General features: G+C 38.7%; 1 protein-coding gene across 1 annotated transcript in view; it reads right to left on the bottom strand.

The window, feature by feature from the left end:
* Nucleotides 1–5,661: 5,661 nt before the first annotated feature.
* Nucleotides 5,662–14,090, bottom strand: part of LOC126353836 (kinesin heavy chain) — a 76,956-nt gene continuing 68,527 nt past the window's right edge. The window contains exon 19 of the mRNA XM_050002971.1: nt 5,662–9,632. Coding sequence (XP_049858928.1) covers nt 9,616–9,632 — 17 coding nt within the window. The 3' untranslated portion in view covers nt 5,662–9,615. The remainder of the gene's footprint in view (nt 9,633–14,090) is intronic.

Genomic DNA, 14,090 nt, shown 5'->3' on the forward strand with positions numbered 1-14,090 from the left:
GGCTGTGGACTTTTTGCCCTAAAGATCTGATGGGTTTTCTAAGCACCTGTAAACCCAAAAGTGAGGAAATATAGAAATTCTAAGAGCTTTTTAACAGTAAAGGATTGAAATTAGACAAACTACAGGACCTGAGTGCTAAATAAAACAAACAGTGCTAACTATTCCCTGTTTAAAGTTCCATATCACACGTCGGCACACCTCCGCAATCTTAAGTAGCAGTTTGATGATGCTATTAACCAACCTTTGCATAGATACGTATAAACAGTTCAGCTCACTGGGCTTGTTGGAGACTAAGTGCTTTCTGCCTCATTATTGCCTCTGATGAGGTCTCCAGCACTGGACCACGGCATTATCCCCATAAAACAAATATTGCCAATAACTCAAAAACTGGCCATGAAAGCCTGCATTGTATGATTGCTTCTACATCTATTGATGACTCTCCATTCCTGCATCCTCCCTACTAAGAAATCGTTAATCCAGTCACAACTTTCACTTCATACACCATAGCTTGTACTTTTGATAATAAGCGTAGGTGTGATACTGAGTTAAATGCTTTTCGGAAAATGAGAATTACTGCATTTGCCACAGTGTGTCGATCTGTTGCTTTCAGAAAGTCATGTGAGAAATATACAAGTTGGGTTTCACATGACCCATGTTTTCAGGATCCATGCTTGGTTGCATGGAAGAGGTCATTCTGTTCTGAGATCATCGTTACATTTCAGAGTAAGTTCTAAGATCCTACAACAGACAGATGTCAAGGATACTGGACAGTAGCTTTGTATATAACAGCTGCTGCCCTTCTCATAGATGGATATCACCTGGACTTTTTCCAAATACTGGGCATTGTTTTTTGTTTGGTGGTGGTGGTGGGTAGGTTGTGTGTGTATCTATGACAGATTGTAGTTAAAAGAGAAGCTAACTTGGCTGCAAATTTGGTTTAAAATATGACAGGGATTCCATCAGTCTCCTGCTTTGTTCATTAATAGGAGTTTCAGCTTTTTTGCAAAGCCACTGATTCTAATATCTATATCACTCATCTTTGCAGTGGTGCAACTATTACATTGGGACAATATCCATGGATGCTCTGCAGATGATGAAGAAATTGAAGAAATGTACGATGAAATAAAAGAAATTATTCAGATAGTGAAGAGAGACGAAAATTTAATAGTAATGGGTGACTGGAATTCGAGTGTAGGAAAAGGGAGAGAAGGAAACATAGTAGGTGAATATGGATTGGGGCTAAGAAATGAAAGAGGAAGCCGCCTAGTAGAACTTTGCACAGAGCACAACTTAATCATAGCTAACACTTGGTTTAAAAATCATGAAGGAAGGTTGTATACGTGGAAGAACCCTGGAGATACTAAAAGGTATCAGATAGATTATATAATGGTAAGACAGAGATTTAGGAACCAGGTTTTAAGTTGTAAGACATTTCCAGGGGCAGATGTGGACTCTGACCACAATCTATTGGTTATGACCTGTAGATTGAAACTGAAGAAACTGCAAAAATGTGGGAAATTACGGAGATGGGACCTGGATAAACTGAAAGAACCAGAGGTTGTACAGAGTTTCAGAGAGAGCATAAGGGAACAATAAGAATGGGTAGCTCTGAGGGATGTAGTAGTGAAGGCAGCAGAGGATAAAGTAGGTACAAAGACGAGGGCTGCTAGAAATCCTTGGGTAACAGAAGAAATATTGAATTTAATTGATGAAAGGAGAAAATATAAAAATGCAGTAAATGAAGCAGGCAAAAAGGAATACAAACGTCTCAAAAATGAGATCGACAGGAAGTGCAAAATGGCTAAACAGGGATGGCTAGAGGACAAATGTAAGGATGTAGAAGCTTATCTCACTAGGGGTAAGATAGATACTGCCTACAGGAAAATTAAAGAGACCTTTGGAGAGAAGAGAACCACGTTTATGAATATCAAGGGCTCAGATGGCAGCCCAGTTCTAAGCAAAGAAGGGAAGGCAGAAAGGTGGAAGGAGTATATAGAAGGTTTATACAAGGGCGATGTACTTGAGGACAATATTATGGAAATGGAAGAGGATGTAGAGGAAGACGAAATGGGAGATACGATACTGCGTGAAGAGTTTGACAGAGCACTGAAAGACCTGAGTCGAAACAAGGCCCCCGGAGTAGACAACATTCCATTAGAACTACTGACGGCCTTGGGACAACCAGTCCTGACAAAACTCTACCAGCTGGTGAGCAAGATGTATGAGACAGGCGAAATACCCTCAGACTTCAAAAAGAATATAATAATTCCAATCCCAAAGAAAGCAGGTGCTGACAGATGTGAAAATTACCGAACTATCAGTTTAATAAGCCACGGCTGCAAAATACTAACGCGAATTCTTTACAGACGAATGGAAAAACTGGTAGATGCAGACCTCGGGGAGGATCAGTTTGGATTCCGTAGGAATGTTGGAACACGTGAGGCAATACTGACCTTACGACTTATCTTAGGAGAAAGATTAAGAAAAGGCAAACCTACGTTTCTAGCATTTGTAGACTTAGAGAAAGCTTTTGACAATGTTGACTGGAATACTCTCTTTCAAATTCTGAAGGTAGCAGGGGTAAAATACAGGGAGTGAAAGGCTATTTATAATTTGTACAGAAACCAGATGGCAGTCATAAGAGTCGAGGGGCATGAAAGGGAAGCAGTGGTTGGGAAAGGAGTGAGACAGGGTTGTAGCCTCTCCCCGATGTTATTCAATCTGTATATTGAGCAAGCAGTAAAGGAAACAAAACAAAAATTTGGAGTAGGTATTAAAATTCATGGAGACGAAGTAAAAACTTTGAGGTTCGCCGATGACATTGTAATTCTGTCAGAGACAGCAAAGGACTTGGAAGAGCAGTTGAACGGAATGGACAGTGTCTTGAAAGGAGGATATAAGATGAACATCAACAAAAGCAAAACGAGGATAATGGAATGTAGTCAAATTAAATCGGGTGATGCTGAGGGAATTAGATTAGGAAATGAGACACTTAAAGTAGTAAAGGAGTTTTGCTATTTAGGAAGTAAAATAACTGATGATGGTCGAAGTAGAGAAGATATAAAATGTAGACTGGCAATGGCAAGGAAAGCGTTTCTGAAGAAGAGAAATTTGTTAACATCGAATATAGATTTATGTATCAGGAAGTCGTTTCTGAAAGTATTTGTTTGGAGTGTAGCCATGTATGGAAGTGAAACATGGACGATAAATAGTTTGGACAAGAAGAGAATAGAAGCTTTTGAAATGTGGTGCTACAGAAGAATGCTGAAGACTAAATGGGTAGATCACATAACTAATGAGGAAGTATTGAATAGGATTGGGGAGAAGAGAAGTTTGTGGCACAACTTGACTAGAAGAAGGGATCGGTTGGTAGGACATGTTTTGAGGCATCAAGGGATCACAAATTTAGCATTGGAGGGCAGTGTGGAGGGTAAAAATCGTAGAGGGACACCGAGAGATGAGTACACTAAGCAGATTCAGAAGGATGTAGGTTGCAGTAGGTATTGGGAGATGAAGCAGCTTGCACAAGATAGAGTAGCATGGAGAGCTGCATCAAACCAGTCTCAGGACTGAAGACAACAACAACAACAACAACAACAACAACATCCTTTGTAAACAAACATTTGAGAACATGAGTGCAGCATTTCTACTTTTGCTTTGCTACCCTCAATTTCAGTTCCTGTCTTGTCCATGAAATCTTTGGGCACCAAGTTTGCTGCAAACATCCTGGCCTCTTGCGTGATTTTTCTGGATCAACATTTCAACCCTCATACAATAAGATACATGCACCAGTTATTGCAAACAGTTCATTGAAAGCACTTTGAACATTATCATTTGGGCTCCATTAAAGCCATCTCGTCAGACGGCACTTAGAAGATGATGAGACCTTAGTCAGACTCAGTGGATGTGACAGCTGTCACAAGAATTACTTGCTGCAGGCTTTCAAGACATTTTCGAACAATGGGATCAGTCTGACATTAACATCCTACTACACACACACACATATCCATCCGCACATACACAGACACAAGCAGACATATTTAAAGGCAAATGTGTCTGCTTGTGTCTGTGTATGTGCGGATGGGTGTGTGTGTGTGTGTGTGTGTGTGTGTGTGTGCGTGTGCGTGTGTGTGTGCGTGTGCGTGTGTGTGTGCGTGTGCGTGTACATCTGTCCTTTTTTTTCCCCTAAGGGAAGTCTTTCCGCTCCCGGGATTGGAATGACTCCTTACCCTCTCCCTTAAAACCCACATCCTTTCGTCTTTCCCTCTCCTTCCTGAAGAAGCAACCATCGGTTGCGAAAGCTAGTAATTCTGTGTGTGTGTTTGTGTGTTTTGTTCATGTGCCTGTCTGCCGGCACTTTCCTGCTTGGTAAGTCTTGGAATCTTTGTTTTTAATATATATAAACTTTCCCTTCATTTACAAAGCTGCTTTTAATTTTTTCCTTGTGTGTTATCTAGAATATTATACAAATAATTTAATAATTTCCTAATTTTCTAACTGCTGCCAGTCACATGTAGCAACACATTTCTTATAAAGTTACTGTAGCTTGCAGTACATCCTAAGATTTATTTGTTTATTCTTTATCTACCCACTGATTGATTTATTTTATTGCAATAGTGGTGCGAGTTTTTGCTTTAGTAATTACATGGACCATGAAGCAAACTAGACGAATCCCTAGCAAACATCCGTTGGGTGAGATGTAGCTTGAGTACCACACACACTTAAAGCCAGAGTGGCATGGTGTTACATTGCTAAGATATATTAAATGTGATATATGCAAAATGCTTGACTGAGAAAGTGCTTCGGACAGTAGTCATAAGGTGGTCTATTAGTGAATAATAATTTATACAGTGAATGTTCAAAATCCAAGGCAGACTCGTGTCACATCTTCTGGTAAACCTTCCAGGATGTAAGGTCGTGGTCCATGACTCATGTCAGCCAACAGAGGGCACTCGAGCTATGAGAGTCAATGTACTTCGGTTGAATCCAGAATTAATGTTGCACAGTCACCAGGATAAACTATGAGTGAAGTTCAGAATCTGTGTTTCTGTAAACAATATGAATGCCCAACACAAACAAAACTTTCAGATCAAACACAAAGCCTATCTTCTGTAGAGATCAGTGAAAGCTTAGACAAAAATTCTAATGCTAGTGGCACATACAAAAAGAGGTGTGTGTGTGTGTGTGTGTGTGTGTGTGTGTGTGTGTGTGTGTGTGTGTGCAAGCTGTGTTCTGATCTGCCTTTAGACTGTTGTGTTTACTATAACCACTTTCCTTTGGTGTATTTCCCCCTTGGACTGAAAATGTCCCAGCTCACAGTAATGGACACCAATGACAGCACTTATCAAAAAATACAGTATCGGCACAGTCAATTACGCGATACTGAATTTTCAATAACGATACTGTCTTATTTAATAGCTCTCGTTCTGTGGATAACAGATTCATATGGACCCCTGTGATGCCAATACGTGAATAACCAATATCTTGTGCAATTAAAGCCAAATTAATTGCCTTCGGTTTCAAAATTTGAGGGAGAAGAGCAAAATACAAGGGAAATGAATTGTGCTTTGATCTGTTGCTCTAAATGAATATTTTTCTCACCTCTTTTTTGAGGTCTTACAGTACACAAATGAAGTTCACACCATATCAACAATGCAATGGTCATAATTTCCTTTTTTTTTAATAAAAAGTTCCACTGATACATTTTTTTTACACAAATTAATGGCAAAAATACATTTTATTAAAATTACAAATCATTTGAAAAGGGGAAGCAATAAACAGAAGTCACAAGTTAATGCAGGAGTCTTTTTAAAAATCTAAGTACCAATTAAGCCAGTTATAATGTTTCTGTTGAAACACAGTCAGCAAGTCAGCCACAGACTGACAAGATATTAATTTTTACTAAATCCATATATTTAGTCAACTTAAATTGCACATTTCTTGATCACTACACATTTATTTTTGAAATGCACTAACTTATAACATTACAGTGAAGCTTTAGATTTAATGGACATAATTTATCAGTTTCAAGTGAAAACAATATTTTTGAATTGAAATCTTCTTTACATTCCATTAAAAACAGTGCACAATTTTGTTGGCAACCCTGCACATGTGTATGTTGTGTAATGGAAGCACAATGTGCGTCCTAAATAATAAACGATGCCATGAGTAGTAAAGCTTATTGCAGGTTCTCAGTACAAATAAATCACACAAACAGCACAGTTAAACATTTACCATTTACACATTCCAGCTCATAAATAATTCCACGGGTCACACATGCAGCAATATGTCAACTTCTCAATAATAAATTAATAAAACGATTTCGAATTTCATCGTGCATTTTATATTAAGACACCTGTAAGTCTTCAATGCATAAACAATTTCTTTTACATCTGATCAAACAAAATATATATAAATCAATGATGTATTTGTAGATATACATCACGCATTCCATGTAAAAACGCATCAGAAAATTACAGCACAACTCAGCCATACATTTCTTTTTAGAAAATAAAAAATGTATTGCATAACATTCTGCATAAAGCACACCGGATGGTTCTCAACAAAGATACAGCTTCAAGATCATAGGGTTTATATACAGTAAATCCTTCCCCGGGACAACCAAGAAAGGTTATTTGCACAATAAATTAAGAACATATCACAAACTATAAGAGATTACACTAATAACATAAATAAAGCACAATAATCACTAATACCTCATAGCTAAAGTATTGCAATGTAATGTATCCCACAACCCAGTTGTGAAGATAGTATGTAGACTTTGATGTAATTACCTAAAATACTAACACAAACCAAAATATTGCATAGCTGTATGCACACCAACAGCACAACCAACTAGTGGGTCATTAAAACATCTAATTAAAAATGGGAAGATTTCATCATCTGCTCCAATGGGCCTTATTAATGTACCAGCAGCAATGCAGCTTGTAACAATTGATGAAAATGGATGCTGATGATTTCCTTAATAGTTGTTCGCTCACAAGACTAGACCTTTTTAAGAATATCTCCATATTAATTATGTTTAACAAGACCTGTCATAAACAACAGGTCTTTCTTGACTGAATGAAATTAGCTCACTGACTAAATTTAATCCTAAGCATTTCAGTAACATGTGATCTCAAATATTCCAAATATAAACTGACTGACACATGAAATTTGTTTCCTTCTGTTAAAAAGTTTCAAACAACCCATCATTGAGGAAATCACTACAAATGAAAATAAATATGACAAAAAATTAACAATTTCCTCATGGCCTGTTGCTTGAAATAGCTTATTTTAGACAGTATTAACTGAATTCCTAAACGTGAAAATTTCAGATAATGACAACTGTCTGATGATGGTATCTGTTATATACCTTGTAAAGGATGATTAAAGGGGAATGGTCTAAAAAGTTTGATAGATTCCATGGACTCTGCAGATACAACAGTGTGATTATGACAACTCCAATATACTTCTTAAACATAACATTACAATACTTGAGAACAGTATACTGGTTTACCTCAAAGATAGTAATGTTGGCCATTACTGAGATCACTTTTCTGAAATATACAACAAGAAATTAATTCTAATTTTTAACTGCATATATGAAATTGTGTCAGAAATTAAGTCCAAAGCTGCTCAGAATAATAAATAACAATTAGTCTGATAAATAACACTCTGAAGGAAAAAAACACTTTAAATAAATATATTACCAAATCATAAATAAATACTATTTTGTATAATCTTATAACAGTACTGAATAAAATAAAGTTATGTTTGTCAAAAATTTACAGCAATGGTGTTTTGATAGACCTAGAAACAGAAGTGCGCATTCACAAACATATCTCTAAGTTTTGTTCATCCAATAGTGTACTACAAATTATGCGCGTGGCACTGGCTTAAGATGTTTTTCTCACAGCTGGAATGTACATACAAAGGAAATATTTCTGGAGTTCAAACCTATGAGAAACTGGTGAATTACTGAATGGCTTATATCTCCAAAACTGCTGCAAAAGCTTTTAGGTACACTTCTGTGAGGGACATAATAAAAAGATAGTACTATTGGCCCAAACCAGGAGACAGATGCACAGTAACACAAACAAACTTTAGCTGCACAACATATTGCATTCCACAATACCTATCCCCAGTCACAACTTAGCCCTTACAGAAGTGCTTATCAAAGCTTAGCATACATCTAAGCCAGCCTTCTGTTCCAGATGTAGCCTGCTACCCACAAATGGGAGCTAATAAACAGTTCTCTGCAGCTTACTTGAACATTCTTATGAATGCCATGCTGAACCAAAGTGAGGCTTGTGGAATTTCAATCCATCCCTATACTTAATGTTTTTCTAAGAAGTAGCAATAATAAATTTTTGCGTAGCTGGGAAAAAAAAAGCAGATGACTGCATCATCTACTGAGAATAGTATTGCTGTGTGGCTGCTATACTGATCTAAAATTACACCTACAGTTAATGAATTAATTCGCTTTTTTCTGTGTAAAAAAGCCAGGAACAAAATGGAAACATCTTTTATTACACAACTGCCCTCTCCTAACACTTAAAGAACTTGGTAGTACAGGAATATAAAATGAAGTGGGGCTGTCAGCACTAACGACAAATGCACAAATGCCAAGAATCTCAAACAGTGTGGCCACTGCATTAAAAACAAAACCATGTTAATCATACGAGTTTTAATAATTACAGCTATGACAAAGAACAAGCTGAAGTCACATTTTAAATGCACTTTTAATTTTATGGATACTGACTAGTTTGGAACTTTTGTCTTTATCTTCAAACTGACAGCTTTCATAATGAGGAATGTGTAAATGTTAAATTAGTTTTTGAAACTCCATGAAGCATATTACAATCAGCTGAAAACTGTGGCTTCAAGAGATTTAAAATATCACTATTTACATGTTTGCATATAAAATCTATAGGCACATCCTCGTCACAAAGGAAAGAATTGATGGATCACTTGGGTGACGTATTGCATTAAATAAAATGCAGCATAATATACATGGCAAGATATTTTTATAGTCTTCTACAGCTGTAGTGCAAACATTCCCACTTCAAATTTGCACACAACCCCATTACAGTTCTTTTCCCTACTCTTTGGTTGCACAAAAGCCACAAAAAAGCATAGCTGTAAATTGACACTGCATAAATATTACAGAAATACTAACCAACCAATTTTTTTTTAAAAAAAGAATGTCATTTTGCTAATACTTTCCCATTTATACTGCACAGTACAGCATTAGTTCATGTTGTACACCAATGAAACCAGAACACCAGCAACCTATGCACCAGGAACAATGTGTTTCATGATTTGCTTACAGCCAACTTGCTGCTTTGATTCTTGCAGCATCATGAATAACAAAACAAATGTACAACGTGAACCGATTTATGCTCATCAATGAAACTGGTGAACAAAGAAATAAAATGCTGATGACCTCTTCTCTTATATAAGCACCGAAGAATTAAAGAAGTACTGGTTACTTGTTACAACATTTGCGTATTACATATTTCGGTGATTGATACTGTCCATTAATATTATTGAGTCATGTCAGGAATTAATTAAATCCTAATTTTCTTCTACAGCACCACAATGATTAGCTGTTCAGCTCTCATTCATTTCTGGAACAAATTAAAGAAAATACTTACAAAACAGTAAAATATATGAAAACACTAGAATATTACATGAAAGAATGGGACAGAACTACTGGCCAGTACTTCCATAGACAGCAAATTTTCACTACTGCTGATACACACATAGAAAAGTATGAAAGAACAAAGAGCTTTAGTTGCAAAACTGGATTTTTATTTTATTTATCCTCCACTGACGTGTTTTGCCTTATGCAAGGCATCTTCACATTTGTTGGCAAAATATGGTGTTAAGCACATGGACATCACGTGTACACATGCCCCAGCAGGAAACCATCATGGACAGAATTTGAGAAACATTGTGCAGTGTCTGATACAGAAGATGTTAAATACACAGCAAACCACGCCTCGTCAATTAAAATGGCCTCATGCAGTGTTCTTGTCAGATATGTGGTGCTGTCCACAGGAACTAAAACAGGTTTAAACCTACATATAAAGGAAAGATGTTGAGTCGCAGATGGGCACAACTCAAAGACTGTCAAATAAAGCTTTTGGCCAACTAGTCCTCCTCCAGAATAGACAACACACACGCAAGCAAGTGCGCAAGTGCAACACTCTCTCTCTCTCTCTCTCTCTCTCTCTCTCTCTCTCTCTCTCTCTCACACACACACACACACACACACACACACACACACACACACACACGACCACAGTCTCCGGCCATGACAGTCAGAGACTATGGTCTCGTGTGTGTGTGTGTGTGTGTGTGTGTGTGTGTGTGTGTGTGTGTGTGTGTGTGGTACACCAGTAGTGGTTATCGCAGGAAGGAGGCAAAAGACAAAGCTTGGAAATCCTAAGTGTAACTAAAATAATAAAAATATATTAAAAACAAGGATTCCAAGACTTACCAAGCGGAAAAGTGCCGGCAGACAGGCACATGAATAAAACACACAGCTTTCGCAACCGATGGTTGCTTCTTCAGGAAGGAGAGGGAAAGACGAAAGGATGTGGGTTTTAAGGGAGAGGGTAAGGAGTCATTCCAATCCCGGGAGTGGAAAGACTTCCCTTAGGGGAAAAAAAGGACAGGTGTAAACTCGCACACACGCACGCACGCACACACACACGCGCACACACACACACACACACACACACACACACACACACACATCCATCCGCACATATATGCGTATGTGTATGTGCGGATGGATGTGTGTGTGTGTGTGTGCGCGCGAGTGTACACCTGTCCTTTTTTTCCCCTAAGGGAAGTCTTTCCGCTCCCGGGATTGGAATGACTCCTTACCCTCTCCCTTAAAACCCACATCCTTTCATTTTTCCCTCTCCTTCCCTCTTTCCTGACGAAGCAACTGCCAGTTGCGAAAGCTCGTAATTCTGTGTGTGTGTTTGTGTGTTTTGTTCATGTGCCTGTCTGCCGGCGCTTTCCCGCTTGGTAAGTCTTGGAATCTTTGTTTTTCATATACAGACACAAGTAGACATATTTAAAGGCAAAGAGTCTTTGCCTTTAAATATGTCTACTTGTGTCTGTGTATGTGCAGATGGATGTGTGTGTGTGTGTGTGTGTGTGTGTGTGTGTGTGTGTGCGCGCGCGCGAGTGTACACCTGTCCTTTTTTTCCCCTAAGGGAAGTCTTTCCGCTCCCGGGATTGGAATGACTCCTTACCCTCTCCCTTAAAACCCACATCCTTTCGTCTTTCCCTCTCCTTCCTGAAGAAGCAACCATCGGTTGCGAAAGCTAGTAATTCTGTGTGTGTGTGTGTGTTTTATTCATGTGCCTGTCTGCCGGCGCTTTCCCGCTTGGTAAGTCTTGGAATCCTTGTTTTTAATATATTTTTCCCATGTGGAAGTTTCTTTCTATTTTATTTACATTAAAATAATAAAAAAACTGAGATAAAAACCCAGAAAAAGACAGCACAGACAAGTCATTAAAAGATCATTCAAGACAAGGCATTAAAACCAAGAAATGAATAAGAATAGAGAGAATATGAGGGTGGTTTGAAAAGCTCTTGGAATCATCACGAGAGGACAGTGCTAGCGCAACAAGTTGCTCACCTAATATTCATTGGACTGTTGCCTGTAAACATGTGCCACATCAGTCCTCTTGGAAGAGAGCTGTGGCAGTGATGTGGCTCTGTTGCTGTTCCCGTGTAGTGATTTGCGAAGATGGGAAGGGGAGGGCGGGGGGGAGGGGGGGGGGGGGGGGGAATTGAGTAGTGATTAAGTAGTGTGTTGGACCGAGACTCTAATTTGGGACCTTTGCCTTTCGCGGGCAAGATGTCTACGAACTGAGCTACCCAAGCACGACCCGTCCTCACAACTTCAATTCTGCCAGTAACTCGTCTCCTAGCTTCCAAACTTCATAGAAGCTCTTCTGCTAAGCTTCTGTGCAGTTTGGAAGGTAGCAGTCAAGGTACTGGCAGAATTGAAGCTGTGAGGATGGGTCGTGAGTCGTGCATGGGTAGTTGAGTTGGTAGAGCACTTGCCTGCGAAAGGTACAGGTCCCGTGTTCGAGTCTCAGTCAGACACACAGTTTTAATCTGCCAGGAAGTTTCATATCAGCGCACACTCCACTGCAGAGTGAAAATCTCTTTCTAGTGATTACATACTTCATAAAGAAAGGTATGAAGCTCCTTCATATTCAACTGTTTGCAAGTGGACAAATGACAAATGGTTGGGAGAGCTTAGGTGATGATCCGCACAGTGGTAGGCCAAGATGTGTCACTACTCCAGAAATCATTGCGAAAGTCCCCAAAATAATCACGGAGGAGTGCCAATTAAAAAGTGCGTCAAACTGCTCATGCTTGCCAGATGTCATGTGAAAGCATACATCACAGTTTACCTGAAGAATTAGAAATGAAACAGGCCAGGAGGAAACTCATTTTCACAATGGAGTCAAGGCACCGGAATATCGTTGGACGAAGTGCATTTATCTATAAGATGATTATATTGGAAAATAAAGTTTCAGTGATGCAAGTTATTTTTTTATTCCATTCCGAGAATGTTTCAAACAACCCTTGTAGAGAGGTGGAAAGGGTAGAGGCCAGGCTCTGCCACCAAGCAAGGGCTGCCAAGGGTCCTTGAGGGGGTGGGGGGCAGAAGGGGAGGGATGCCCCACCAACCTCTCAGACGGTCAATGACACCAAAAAGCCCTACCATGAAGGGATGAATAGCAACCACCTTTGCGGGCTAAACCTATCAGCAGATCAGCCACTTTGGCATTGTCTGCTAGCATCACAGGGCCTGCTTGCCCAAAAACTTTGTCTGGCAGTCTTCTAGTTGAGCCTATCTGCGACTCAGCATCTCCAATATATGGTGAGTAGCAACTGTCCTTTTCAATATTCTCATTATTCAAGCCTACATAGATGTACCACATAGTAAATACATAGGAGGTGCAGTTCCTCACGCTAGCAGCTGTGTAATGGCAGCACTGAAATTTCTGCTTCCTGGAGAGAAGTACTGGCTCTTAAAATTTTATAAATATTACCTAAAGATATGTGGCATGAAATGACTATGCAAAAAAATAAACCTAATCTGTTGATAGCAAATATTAAAAACTTATGACTACCAAAGGCACACATCAGTATCATTCTGCATAATTTGACAAGCCATTTACAGTTGAATTGTATGTCATTATCACAATTTCACTTTAGACAAAATGATATTGCAATGGAAGATAATTTAATGTAGAAACAGCAACATCTCATTCATTTTAATTCATCATTCAAATAAATACTTTTAACAATACATCTGTAAAATTAGTCTGACATAAAATAAATTATATTATGTGCATTTCAAATCAGGTTATCATCATATTAATGTGCAAATGATTTATGACCTCTAACTGTGCTCTTGTTGTTGTCCTGAGACTGGTTTGCTGCAGCTCTCCATGCTACTCTATCCTGTGCTAGCTTCTTCATCTCCCAGTACCTACTGCAACCTACATCCTTCTGAATCTGCTTAGTGTATTCATCTCTTGGTTTCCTTCTACGATTTTTACGCTCCACACTGCCCTCCAGTACTAAATTGGTGATCCCTTGATGCCTCAGAACATGTCCTACAAACCAATCCCTTCTTCTAGTCAAGTTGTGCCACAAACTCTTCTTCTCCCGAATTCTGTTCAATACTTCCTCATTAGTTATGTGATCTACCCATCCAATCTTCAGCATTCTTCTGTAGCACCACATTTCAAAAGCTTCTATTCTCTTCTTGTCTAAACTATTTTTCGTCCATGTTTCACTTCCATACATGACTACACTCCATACAAATACTTTCAAAAACGACTTCCTGACATTTAAATCTATACTCGATGTTAACAAATTTCTCTTCTTCAGAAACGCTTTCCTTGCCATTGCCAGTCTACATTTGATATCCTCTCTACTTTGACCACCATCAGTTGTTTTGCTCCCAAACAGCAAAACTCCTTTACTACTTTAAGTATCTCATTTCCTAATCTAATTCCCTCAGCATCACCTGACTT

This window comes from Schistocerca gregaria, chromosome 3 (genome assembly GCF_023897955.1).
Source record: "Schistocerca gregaria isolate iqSchGreg1 chromosome 3, iqSchGreg1.2, whole genome shotgun sequence".
In the NCBI taxonomy this organism is placed as follows: Eukaryota; Metazoa; Arthropoda; class Insecta; order Orthoptera; family Acrididae; genus Schistocerca; species Schistocerca gregaria.